This window comes from Eptesicus fuscus, chromosome 18 (assembly GCF_027574615.1).
Source record: "Eptesicus fuscus isolate TK198812 chromosome 18, DD_ASM_mEF_20220401, whole genome shotgun sequence".
Taxonomy (NCBI): domain Eukaryota; kingdom Metazoa; phylum Chordata; class Mammalia; order Chiroptera; family Vespertilionidae; genus Eptesicus; species Eptesicus fuscus.
The window spans coordinates 39,256,140-39,270,408 of record NC_072490.1 but is presented as its reverse complement, the minus strand read 5'-3'; the positions used below and the strand labels follow the sequence as shown (position 1 = coordinate 39,270,408).

The 14,269-nt window shown below is 37.9% G+C and overlaps 1 protein-coding gene across 2 annotated transcripts in view; it reads left to right on the top strand.

Annotated features, from left to right (window-relative positions):
• Window positions 1-14,269, top strand: part of GRM7 (glutamate metabotropic receptor 7) — a 734,510-nt gene that overhangs the window by 237,996 nt on the left and 482,245 nt on the right. For both annotated transcript variants that reach the window (XM_054729938.1, XM_028161218.2), the window contains exon 2: window positions 9,492-9,708. In XM_054729938.1, the coding sequence (XP_054585913.1) occupies window positions 9,492-9,708 (217 nt within the window). The remainder of the gene's footprint in view (window positions 1-9,491; window positions 9,709-14,269) is intronic.

The window sequence follows — 14,269 nt, the reverse complement described above, 5'->3', positions numbered from 1 at the left end:
TTACCTGCCTTGGTCCCTCCCAGAGAACCTAGGTGGTTTTTTTTTTTCTTTCTGGCATCTGGGCATCCATCCTCAGAGGTTGGATCATAAGCTAATCATGGCAGTCCTGTTTATTTTTGCCAGTGTTTGGAGATGGGAAGATCATGTGACACAATTCCAGCCAATGAGATGTCAGAGAAATATGATGAGGAGTAGAACATTTTAGAAAAACAAAGTTCCTTCTTGATTAAAAGCCAACTAGATGAGAAGAGAAAGCCTTTGTTTATAGAGCCCCCTACCCCACCTTTCCTTTTTAGTGATGCCAGGTGAGGCATGATGAGAGCTCCGGGAGCCACCTCTGAGTCTGAGACAAGAGCTCAGAGAACTTCAGAGAAACAAACCCAATGCCTTGGCATTGTCAAGTCTCCAAACCAACCTGGAAACCAGCTATATCCAGATTTATTTAGTGACTTTGTTATCTAAGTCACTATTAATTGAGTAATATGTTACCTACAGCCAAAAGTATCCTTGCTCATGATTTTCAAATGCCAATAAAACTCTAACATTTGTATAGTCCTACAATGATGGGATACATGAAAGAAAATTTAGACACAATTTCTTTCCTCAAGGAGTCTGGTGATAGAAGAATGAGATGAAAGCCGAGTAACAAACAGCAAAGAATGATGCATAGCAAGAAGAGGGAACCCTTTGCTTAGAATCAGGGCAAATACCCCAAAGACGTTTTCATGTAATCAATCTGGATATTTAAGAAATACTCCTAGAATTTAAATAAGCAAAGGTATGAAGTAGGTATTTCAGACCTATACAAAGCAAGAGACGGCCACGGAGAAGTAAATAAGTTTGTCCTACAGAATTAAGGGTGGTCTGATAAATTACAGATATATTTTGGAATAGATTCAATGTTTTGCGTGTGTATTTTACTTGGTACCTTATCTACAGTACCATCTAAGTCATTCTCTTTTTAAACTGTTCTGTTTTCTTCGTAGTATCTGTGTATGTGTGTGTGTGTGTGTATGTATTAGATTATCCTATCATCTAAAGGTGGTTTCTCATTAATTATTGTATTAAATTGTATAGATTAAAAATGGGTGATACACTACTCGAGTAATATTGTATTATCTGAATTAAATGGTAGAAATTATTTATCATGCAGAAATCTTATGAATCATCTCTTTCGTTTTAACAAATAGTCACAAACTGCTTGTTTACTCAAAAATGTGAGCCCTACAAAAGCTAAAGTAAACAGCATTGCTTTCCTGCCTCTTACTAAGGGTGAAAGACTAAGTAAAGACTTTGTTGTCAAGTAAGCCTCTTTCAGGGACTCTAAGGGTCAGTGCAGATTCGAACCCACCTTCGGAACATCTCTGTCTGCAGCCTCATCCAGGGAGAAGGAATGTGCTGCATCCCCAACATCCCTGAAAGTGGCTTCTGAATCATTAGGGGAGATCACATCATGCTCAGTAGCAACCCTGTTAAGTGCACTGTATTGTGCTCTCGCTCTCGGAAAAGTGGAATTCACAGAGGGCATAGCACATAGGGTACCACGATATTCAGTGAACTTCAACTCTCCGTTTTCAACCATCCTGAATAATTAAGATTTGGGGACCACAGCATCCTGAAAAAGGTGGCAGAAGTTTTCAGAGAGAAAACAAGTTCGGGTTTAATGTCAGTTTCTCCTGGGAAAAGTCCTTCTTCACCTGAAGAAGCTCCTGCCTGTGTCCTGGTAAAGGGCTGAGCGTCTCGGCAGCATTGTCGCTGTGCCCTCTGCTGAGAGCCCAGCTGAGGGAAGGTGCCTGGGAAACCCATGGAGCTGTGATAACTGGGAAAGATGGGCAAGTGGACAGGAAAACATGGAAAGTATGGAGAAAATATGGAAACCATGGACTCTATAGAGAGGTACAAGACATTAAAAACATCTCCTTTCATTGACACTTTGTGATGTGACCACGGTGTTTTGAATGCAATTGTACTTTGACAGACACCTCTCGCCCAGTGATTCTCAACCTGGTGGTTTTACATCCCCACCCCACCCCCGCCATTGTGTGCAGTCAAGTTGATTGTGACAGCTGCAGGACTTGCTGCTGGCATCTGGTGCCAGAAGTCAGGGATGCTGCTAAGCATCCTGCCACAACACAGGACTAGCTGACTTCACATGTTCAGTGGTCCTAAGGCCGAGAAACTCGGCGTTACAGGGATTTGGCATTTTTATTGCTAGTGGGATATCTCAGAAGTCATGCGTTAATGTTTGGTAAAGGAAACCTCCAGGCATACACTCTGGCCCTGGACGCCTGAGAGAGATCTAGGATCATATTTCTCAAATATGAGAAATATTTTAAAAAGCCACTTACTTTGATTACTTTCTGTTTCTTAAGATGTGTTGGTTTTTAGGGGTACTGGCCAGAGATAATTCACAGACACGTAGGATTATCAAGGTCCTTGAAAGGTCATCCAAATAATTTTCCTTCTTTTCATCTCTCTGCTCCTCTAGAAAAGGATATGCTAATGATTTATGTGGCCTCGTTTTGGGAGGGCAAGGCCTCTATTGTACTTTGTCGCCGAATGCTCTAGAGATATGGATGAAGGTATTTCTCCAATCTACAGAGGCCTCTGCGCTTTTACTACACACACAAATGCAAAGGCAAAGGAAAAAGAGTCGCAATATTTGATGGTAATCTCTGTCATGAGTAATTTAAAGTTGAGTGAAACTCTAGATTTTATCCTAATTGAAAATCATTACTCAGTACTTTGAAATAAACAAATACTACCGAAAATTAGAGTTGAAGTCCAGCCATCCTCATATGAGCAGAGATGTTAATCTAGGAAACAGGTAAGTAACAGTCGGAGAGAATGATGCTCCAAAGAATGATCCTGAAAGGGTTATTCAACCATTTCCCCGTTTTAGGGATCCATATCAATAAAGCTTAATAAGAACTAACAGTGAAATTACTGCTAACTGTGAACTTAATAATGCCCCACGGGAGTTCATTAATATCTCCACAGGTACACCGAAGCATTATCTTAATTGCACATGATAACTTCCAAAAATTGCCTTTTACAAGTTTTGTGGGCACTGCCCTCTGGAACAAGTGTCAGTACTTTTTGTGTTGCCTTTCCCAGCCGTGCAAATTCCCCCCAACATGGACCCAGAGCTCCCCTCCGCCTTTCCAGAAGTTAGAAGTTCCCAGGTGACTGACCTTGTCATAGGTACTGCCCTGGTGCTATCAAGAGGAAGAAGCTCAAAATGCATGAAACGGATGTCACATCTTTCATTTTTTCCTAAATAATTGATTTTTTCTTTTTATAAATACTTACAAATTTATTTTTATTAGAATCAAGTTAGTGTGGAGTAGTGGACACAATTAGGATTTTAAAAATATTTATGAATATTACTGTAACCTAGTCCACATCTGGACTCCGGTCTTCAGTTATTTGATGCAAAGATGATGACTTGAGGGGCGTGTTTCCAAGCTCCTGAGATCCCTTGGCCTAGTGTTTGACTATAGTAATTATGAGATGAAATTAAATTTAGAAGCGTTTGATCTTATCCACACTTGGGAAGTGAAAATTCCATCACATACTGATAATATTTGATTTTGTATATATTAGAAATTACAGAATTATTTCCTTTAGATTCTCTTTTTTTTTTTTCTATTTTGATTTGATAATGGCAATGTTAACATAAAGTCATTTACCTGGAACTGAGAATACTAATTCTATCCTGCATCTGATAGCCAGGCCTGGTTCCAGAAGGGAGAAAAGCTGTGGAGACAGCAGGGCAGAATCACCCTGCTTAAAATGAGAAATCCAAGGATGTCTTGAAGCCTTAGACTGAACTCTGGGGACTGTGGTATATGTTGCCCGGAGTGCCAGGTCCCAGGCCTCAGTGAGAAGCCTAAATTACTCCCCAGGTCCCTTTACTTTTGAAGCCTCATCCAATGTCAACTTGCTCTACATTTCAGTGATGAGGAAGGAAATCCCAGGGAAAAGTATGCCACGGTAGAGAAAGGGCGAGAAAAAGTGTTTGCTACTCTGCCTAAAGCTGCCTGCCTCAGGCCTGCCCAGGGCAGGGGTTACTTCCAAGTGCTGTGGAAGCCACACTATGTATCTTAAGGGATTCTGTTTTCTCAGGGTTATTCCATTCATTCATTTACGAGCTCATTTGTTCATTCAGCACATACTGATCAGGCTCCTGTTCTGCCTTGGGTACAGTGCTATCCAGTGGTGATAAAATGATGAATAAGGTAATTGCTCTCCATCAGGGGAAGTAGTCTCCCAGAAAGGAAAATATAATAAACATATAATTTTACAGATAATTGTTTAATGACAGTTGTGACACTTGTTACCAAAGAAAACTGCAGTGTTCCAGAAGAACTGATCAACTGACCTTGGTATAAACTCATGCTTTCCAGGGCTAACTTGGGCGAGGTCAGGAGAGGGCCTTGAGCTCCTGCTGGTGACTAGTGTGTGCCACTAATTAGATACAGTTTTACTTGTGATTATTTTTTTAGTCCATCAGAAGTATTCAGTCCCCACAACCACTTGTATTGGTGATACTTGAAAGTTTCTACAAGATGTAGAGGATCTAAGTTATTTGAGTGTCTATTTTAATTATTCTTGAAATCAGGTTTCCTCTAGTCTTCTTTCTCTTAGATTTACAGGAATTCTTAGGGCCTTAAACATACATAAATATCTTGCCAAAACCGGTTTGGCTCAGTGGATAGAGCGTTGGTCTGCGGACTGAAAGGTCCCAGGTTCGATTCCGGTCAAGGGCATGTACCTTGGTTGCGGGCACATCCCCAGTAGGGGGTGTGCAGGAGGCAGCTGGTCGATGTTTCTCTCTCATCGATGTTTCTAGCTCTCTATCCCTCTCCCTTCCTCTCTGTAAAAAATCAATAAAATATATTTAAAAAAAACATACATAAATATCTTAAAGGTTAATTAGAAACAGTGTGAATTGGGCTCCTCCTCTCCCCCTTATTCTAAGAGTAAAATATAGGATTGGCACATGTTGCATCCGATGACTTGAAGAATGATGGTTTTGCTGTTTTTGTTCCATATGTTTCTCAATGTTTAAAAAGAGGATAGTTGACTGCTCCATAACTTTTAAATGATGACCAAGATGTGAGAACGACTATGTTTCAAACTCTTGATACTTGCCATCAGCATCACCTGATTCATGTCTTAGGAGAAATAATTGGAAAAACTGAGATTTTTGTTTGCAAAAGATAATCTTTGAAGGATGGTACTTTTTCAACTATTTGAAGATACACATCTTAATTTTACTATGCATTTTAAGATAAGAAATTAGAATAAATGTTAGTTGATTTTAAATGCTTATTGTAGAGAAATAGGAAAAAAACAAACTATTTTCATTACTATCATTCTTATTTTCCTGTAAATTCTAGCTAATGTAGTTAGAAAAGAGAACTAAATTGAGTCTTATAATGTGGCTTGCTTACCTATACAGTAAATCCCAAGAAAATAAACTGAAAGCTATTAGAACTAATATGAATTTTAACAAGGGTGTAAGTCATAAACTAAATATATAATATTAATAGATTCCTATATACCAGTACCACATAGAAATAAAATGAAAATTTGATATCATTCGTAATGTAATAAAAATAATAATTATCTAGAAATAAAGTCACCCACATGGAGACAATGATAAAATTTTACTAAGAGAAAATAATGAATAATGGAATGGGTGAAAATAAATATTTTCCCATAGGGGGAAATAAAACATTATAAATGTATCAATTCTTCCCAAATTAATTTATAAACATATATAATGCAATTCTTATCATAATCTTAATGGAACATTATTATGCTAAATTGAAACATTTGTACTAAAGTTCAACTGAAAAGTTAAACATGTATGATTACCCAGAACCCTTTTCGAAAGAATAGTTATGAAGAGTGAAGGTGTTCTAATTAATCTAGCCCTAAAAATTCTCAGTCTATAAAAATGAAAATAGTAAAACACTGGACCAATACTTGGACAACAGACAAGTGAAATAGTAGAGAATACACCCCAAAGACTCAAGGATAGTTAAAGGTTTTCATATGTGACAAAAGGTGGCCTTTCCTTTCAGTAAATAATGAGCATTTAATATATGGTGCTGGGGCAAGTAGTTAACCACGTGGAAGAAAAAATATAGATGTTTGATTTACCTTGTAGTACAACCTCAAGTAATTTTCATATAGGGAAATATTAAATGTCAACCTGATTTATTTCTGTCACTTTGGTGAGGGAGAGTCTTCACCAGTAATCTAAGAAAATAGTTATTTATGTCCACAAGGACTTGAATCAACTGTCAGAATATTTTTTTAACTTTAAAGTAATGTAAACTTGAAATATGCTTAAACATTTAACAATGAAGGTTAGGTTTATCTTAGGCTTAGCTTAGTAGAATATTATGCAACCAGGAAGAGAGAGAAAGAGAAATGAAACTGGGGAAGGGAAGAAGAGATTAAGATTCATGTTTTTTTTAAAAAATATATATTTTTACTGATTTCAGAGGTGAAGGGAAAGGGAGAGAGAGATAGAAACATCAAAGATGAGAGAAAATAATTGATCGGCTGCCTCCCATACACCCCATCCTGGGGATTAAGCCCACAACCCAGGCATGTGCCTGACTAGGAATGAAACCATGACCTCCTGGTTCATAAGTAGATGCTCAATCACTGAGTCATGCCGGCAGGGCAAGACTCATGTTTTTATACTTAGCAATATTTATGTGCATACCCTCATGCACACAAAAATGATAAAGATGTATAGCAAATGTTAATAAAGGCATTAAAGTTATTTTCTCGTTTTGTTTCTCTAATGTTTAAAAAATAATGAGTATTATTATTTTTCTAAATAAAAGTATAAACTGTAAACAAATATGATGGCTTATAGATGTTTTCAATCCTATTTAATACTCATCAGAAGCACCATTTTTGTGTGATAGGCAAAAGTTAATGATGTAAGAGTAAAGAATAATAAAATAAGATGAAAATTTAGTCTTATAAAGATTAAAGCTGTTTTAATTTTTTAAATTGGAGAAAGGAAGATTCAAAGAGATATGGAACATTTATTTTTCTATAGTTGAAGTGTTATTATACTAAATTATCTTCATCAGAAGATCAATTCTGCATTTCGATAGGAGACTGGCAAGAAAAAGGAAGTATAGTCAGAGATCAAGGAGAGTGTGGAAGTTAATCATTAAGGATGACTAATAATAATTTGGTCAGTTGTAGATACTAGTTACAACACACACTTCAAAATAATTACTCCATAGGCTTAAACATTAGTTTGAAACCAAGTAACTAAATATGCAGCATCGTAGCTAAATAAGTACACAGCAACATATGTAAGGTTACACACATTCTTCCAGTCCTTCATCCCTAATTCTAGGAGGAATATTCTTATAGCCTCTATACACATTTTTTTTATTTTAGAAATGAAATCCATTCAGTCTTCCATTCCTTAGTCTAGCATCACTTAAGTCTCATTGGCTATAGGGTGTGTATATGACCCTAAAGGGACATAGGAGCCTTAAGCCCGGAGATATTTCTTGTTTGTAGTGGAAGGGATGGACCACAGATAGGGCCCGCTTTCAAAGGGTGCATGGTACTGAGGAAAGAAAGCTGCTTCCCCAGGGTTTTCATTACTGAAATTTGGGGCACAGTTTTGAAAATGCATTTGCATTGGGGCACTTCACAATTCTGATATTTTGCAGCAGCTATATGAATGCAGATTCAAGCAGAGGGCCGGGTGTATCTTTATTATCACTCCTTCAAACGTAGAAAGGGATTTTGGCAGGAAAGACAGCTGTGCAATTGCATGAAGCTTTTCCATTTCCACAAGTTGAAATTGATGTAAATGTGTTGATATGCTTGGCTTCTTTCCTTTTTATTTCTTGTAAGAAAAGGTCTCTCTCCATCTCTCTCTACCCCTTCCCCCTCCTTCCTTTTATTTTTCTGCCCAAAGCCTTTATTCAGTTGCTATTTTCTTTTTTCTAAAATTTATAACCTCCGAACTAAAATGAAACATAGGGAACTCAGTCTATGAATATCTATAATAATAAAAGCATAATATGCTAATTAGACCGGACAGCCAGACGACCTTCCGGACGTCATTCCGGAGATCTGTCTGGATGAAGCCGCAGCTGTGGGGGCTGAGGCAGAGGCAGTTAGGGGTGATCAGGCAGGCAGGCAGAAGTGGTTAGGGGTAATGAGGCAGGCAGGCAAGTGGTTAGGGATGATCAGGCAGGCAGGCAGAGTGGTTAGGGGTGATCAGGCAGACAGGCGAGCAGTTAGGAGCCAGTGGTCCTGGATTGTGACCACTCCGCCCCAGGCTTTAGGCTTGGGAAGAGGCTGAGCCTGCAATCAGAGGTGCCACTGGGGGAACCCCTTCCCAAGCTTAAAGCCTGGGGCAGAGGCTTTAGGCTTGGGTAGGGCCTCCCCTGCCCCGCCCCTCCAATGGCTGTCTGAGAGTGACCTGGGTGCCAAGGAGGTTCCCCGGACCCAGGTATGTATGCAAATTAACTGCCATCTTTGTTGGGTTAATTTGCATACTCACTCTGATTGGCTGTGGGCATAGTGGTGGTATGGTCAATTTATATGTTTCTCTATTATTAGGAAAGATTTTAGTAATAATTCATCTAAGTATCTTAGTTAAGAGTTCAGAAATTTACATTGGGCAGTTTCAAATTTGAGGACTGCTCTCTGACCTACAACATTATGACCTGAGACAAGGTCCTATTCTATTTTCAAGTCTCATTTCCTCTTTGGTAAAATGAGTTAATAATAGCAGAGTGTAGTATAATACATATAGTGTAGTAAAGAATATTGACTGATGGTTAGGTAAGGTAGTGCATATAAAACTTTAGAACATGTGTGGCACATAATAATGAGTTGAGTAAAATATTATTTCTAAAGCAATAATGATAGAGATATGTAAACATATGTTCTTATAATGTTGAGGGGGATGTTAGTGATAAAATGTTACAGAGAACTTGAGAATCCACTTGTGGGGAATGGGTGAACTTATAGTAAGGAAATCCATGCTGTTCTCCGTTTTGATTATCGTCACCCCCATATATTACGTGCTCACCCTGTCACAAGCATCTAAGCAATGCACATTTGTATTCTTGCCCCTCAAAACCATCTTATACTAATGATGCAACTAAGTCATTGAGGTGAAATAGCTTCACAAAAGTAAACACTAGTGAAACAACACACATCAAGCTTTGAAATCACATGTTGTCAACAGCAAATCCCATTTTATTTCCTTCCACATCCCTATCTCTAATAGAGGAATTATGAAGGTAAAGACCCACCAGGTGACTTTCTCACTGGGTTTGGACTTTGAGTCAGGGTTGGCAACGCACGCATCCACTTAGGAACTCAAGTTCTGTTTTTTGGGAAAATTGTTGTCAGTATAAATGAGCTTCTCACATCCTGGTGGTTTGCTCTCATTCGGTGCTTTCTTGTCTTTTCAGATCCCCCAGATTAGTTATGCATCAACGGCACCTGAGTTAAGTGATGACCGGCGCTATGACTTCTTCTCCCGCGTGGTCCCACCTGATTCCTTCCAAGCCCAGGCCATGGTAGACATTGTGAAGGCCCTCGGCTGGAATTACGTGTCTACTCTCGCATCTGAAGGAAGTTACGGAGAGAAAGGTGTGGAATCCTTCACGCAGATTTCCAAAGAGGCAGGTAGGAAGAGATTGCAATGATTAAGATGACCCTCTTCCCATGTCTGTGGCTTACAGGGTTCTTTTCGGACTTTATTAAACAAACACTATAGGTAATCATCATGTACCTACTCTCACATCCCCACTGCCTGTGAAGCAGATCTGCAAAGTCTTTGTTGTTTTTGAAGGGAATATTTTTCAAAAGTGTGAAACTTAAGTCACTTAAAGTCTTAGTGGAAGTGATGCTGAGAAGAAAATATTTTCCAAAATCAATATCTTACTTCTGTGTAATGGATAATAGTGTGGATTACTGCTTATAGCTGGGAACCAGAGAAAATGTGGCTAAATGTACTTCTCAATGCATATTTTCTTCCCCTGTTCCTCTCTAATAATGGGAGAATTGTTTAGAATTATGAGAACCTAGTCACAGTGGCACTTTTCTTTGGAGATGAATAACAGGGATGGCTCTGGCTGACTTGGTCAAAACAAAATCAAATAAATTATTTAGATAAATAGCCTTTGAAGTATTAGATAATTTTGAGAAAGACAGCTCTATTAAGTAGCAGTTGGAGAAGATTTTTTGTGTTTATTTAGCTCAAATTGGGAGTAATGGGCTTAAGTATTTGGCCAGGGTTTTTCTATTGGGCAGATTTGAAAAATTAGACGAAATCGTCACACTTAGGAATCCTGATAATAAATATCTAAGCTTCCCCAATTGGTAATATTGGATACAGTATATGTGTGTGTGTGTGTGTGTGTGTGTGTGTGTGTGTGCGCGCGCGCGCACGCTTGATATTCCTGTACAGGTCTTATGCTAAAGTCAGGTTCTCAGTTTAATTTGTAAAAATTTTATCTACTCCCAGTTGTTACTGATCAGAATAGTTAACTAACAGTAAAGACAGACAAGCAAGGCAATAGAAACAGAGGTCCTTTTAATGAGGAAAATATGTCACAAATTCCGAAGTCCTGGCTGTGATGTTGGACTGTCAGACTGAAGATATACTTACACTTACAATGATTCAGGGTATGGCTACTGAAAGAAGGGGGTCAGGACTTGCTTGTAAATCCCACGATTTTAACTCGGTGCCTCATCATTAGCTCGAATTGCAAACAGTCACTGGGGAGCTGAGCCATTCTCAGGTTCTTTCTTCTCACTGAAATACTCTCACTCTTAACATCTTTGACTGGGTGGCTCCGAATTATGAATAAGCCTCATCCTGAAAGTCATTTCTAAGTTCAAATAAACAAACACATGCCAATTCATTGGTTCCACTGGCATGGCCTTGTGTTTCCAGTGTCTTCCCCCCAGCACTTGTCCCATGTTGGTCTAACTTGCTGTTATTGTTTTCTTGTCCGCTAGACTCTAGAAGAGACCTTGTCTGTCTCATTTACTATGGTAGTCCCAACTGCTGTGTTTATAAGGGAAATACTTTTATTCAGTTAGAAACTTTCTGATTAGAAAAGATATCTTAACTCTGACTTAGTGTTATGCTGAGATTTGTACCACTCTAATAATTGCCTTAATGAAGCCCTAAAAAGATGCCTAATCATTTTTGATAACCAATTATTTTATTTTTTCTTGGTTCCTTGAGTCCTGCTTTGGCCAAAATAAGGCTAGAGGTTGACTTAGAAATATGAACATAAACATGAACATAAAAGCCAACAGATAAGACATGATGAAGAGAAAATAATCATCTAGAGCTCAGAAGTAGAGTTCCGATACCTTCTTGCTCTGTTGATGCAAATGGCTCTCCCATTTAATGCTGAACTTTGTACTGGACAAAGCAAAGAGCACTACACATTTTTAATAAAATTGACAGTGCTCACAAGATGGAAATTATGTTAATTTTTCAGTAAAGCACAGGATCAAGACAGTTGTTTACTCTTGATCAGTTGTTAGTCTTTTATAACAGACTGAGATAGACCTGCATACAGATAGGTTAGTGGTGCATTTTATATGGTTGTTTTTTCTTGGTGTCACTTGGTAAAAACTCAAGATATAAAAATCAGAGTCCATTATGTAATGACTCTGCCAAAAAGGACAAAGCCTTTGTAACATGGGCTGAACTCCCCAGCTCATAGGTTTAGTTAATCTTACATTGAGATGATGCAGCTCAAAAATAAGGCTTGTATCATTGGCAGCCATTGTGGAAATAAGCCTTTAGTAGGAGAGCCTTTCCCTTGGAGGGTGAGAGTAACTAGAAGGCCAGCTTCAGGAATGCAGGGGGCAGGGAGGGTCCAGGGAATGTCAGGCAGATCACTTCCTCTTCTCCTCTAAGTAATAGGATACTTGGTGTGTATTTATAATATATTTCATTGGAACCATATCATATGTGCAGTTTGTTTAAATGAATTCACTTATGTGCTTAGCAAACACCCTTGTGTCCCCCACCCTCCCTAAGAGAAAAAGAGGAAATACGTACAGAAAAGATGTGAAAATTACAATTTAAATGGTGTGTGGTAAGTTACTCACTCAGTGTGTATGTTACATAGAGAAAACCTGAGGTAGGAAACATGATCCATTGTTCCGTTAGTCAGTTTTTGCTTTTGTGGGCCTCTCATAATGTGAGTAAGGTGATTCCAGTATATAGAGATACATACTCATATTCTATGACCTTTGAAAGATCCAACTACTTCCTCTGATGTTCAGTCAAAGAAACAGCAATATAGTCTAATTCAGAGTAAAACAACAACAACAAAAAAGAAAGAAAATAAAAATTTACTCCACTGTAATTTCTGGGAATTTTAGAGAATCTTCAAGGAAATTTCAAATGTTTACATTTTTCCCTTTGCTTGTTGTCTATGGAATCTGACCCTCAAGAAAGATATGATCCCATGTGTATATGTAGGAGAGTCAGTGTGTCATAGAGATAAGCAAGCACTGTGCCTCTCCTTTATCAAATTCTGATAGAACAATTCAAGACAGTGATGTCAGGGGAAAAAAATCATCCTTCAACAGGGGGCCATCTAATTTGTTTGGAATATGGAGTCCTGCATACAGTTTCTTTAATCTGTCTCAGGAAACCTCAATTATTCTTGTCTCATGTGTAGTCATGGAAGATTTAAATATACATGGAGAGAGAAGTCCTATGGTGTCAAGAAAGACCTGAATTTGAGTAATGGGCTCCATCACTTCTGTGCTGTAAAACTTTTGGCACACTATTTAACTTTTGAAGCCTGATTTCTCACATAGAGAATGAGAATAATGATGCCTACTTCATCCAGTAGTAAAATAAATAAGATCATGTACAGAGAAGCACTTAACACCAGTTCCCTATAAATCAGTAGAGTTAGTGTTTGAGTTCGAAAATAACTTGAGTGATAAATTACATTGCCTTTTATTATAACTACAAGGTTATCTATATATTAATACATATAATTATAAATATATATATATATATATATATATATATAATATCTGAGTTGTTATTCTAACTGCTTTCATCATATAAGAAGCATAAGAAGAAAGAAAGTGAACTATTCATATTGTCCTATGTATGTGGTGTGTAAGTTTGTGTGTGTGTGTGTGTGTGTGTGTGTGAGAGAGAGAGAGAGAGAGAGAGAGAGAGAGAGAGAGAGAGAGAGATCACATAAGCTCAATGAAAGGAATTACTTCCATTCTTTCTGAATAGTTTGACTTTGAAGATTGTGATTCTTCTCCTAAAAGTTCCAAATTTTACTTTACAATTAAGTTCTGAAGCAATGGCTGCTTGTAAAACTGTAGCTTGAAGTGTCCCCACCCGGCACACAGTCACAGGTGAGCTCTGCTTTATCAAACTCAGATAGACAAATCAAGACAATGATGCCAGAGAAAAGAAGCCATCCTTCCTCAGGGGCCATCTAATTTGTTTGGAACATGGAGGCCTACATACAATTTCTCTAAACTCTCAAAGGAAGCATCTAATTCTCCTCTCATGGAAAGTCACAGGAGATTTAAATATGCAAGAATGCTGCTCCTTGTTGAACTTTCAGAGAGGACTGTATCAGGATTTTCTCAGAGGATGAGATTTTTGTAGAACAGTTATATTTGCATAAATTGCCCTGTTTATTTGAATGGATGCACATGCAATATCACCAAAAGCAATTTATTGCTTAATATTGCAGAGGATGAGAGAATATTCATTCCCAACATGCTTTAAATTCAGGTCAACGTAGTAACCTAAATAGTCTAAATTAGACATAAAGACTCCTTTTTCTAAGGGAGGGTCAAAGTAAATGCTTATGATAGCATATGTCACTAACCTATTCCAGATGTTTAGAACCAAATTGGGTTCAAGGATTATAATAGTAAGGAAATTATATATGACACTTATAGTTTGCCAGACAATTTTCAGAAGAATTCCATGAATATTGCTTCACACAAAGGAATGATTTGTTACTTTCATGATATCATGACACATGTCAGCTTTTCAAAGCCTGGGAGAACAAGTGAAGTATCCTTTTGTTATCTCATGCCAATCACATAATAGAGTTATTTCAATTGGTCTTACAAAGTAAACTTCATCATTATTCAGATAAACTCCAGGACTTCCTTTTATTTATTACTTTATCTTGACCTAGATTACTCTTTCCTTAGGTGAAGG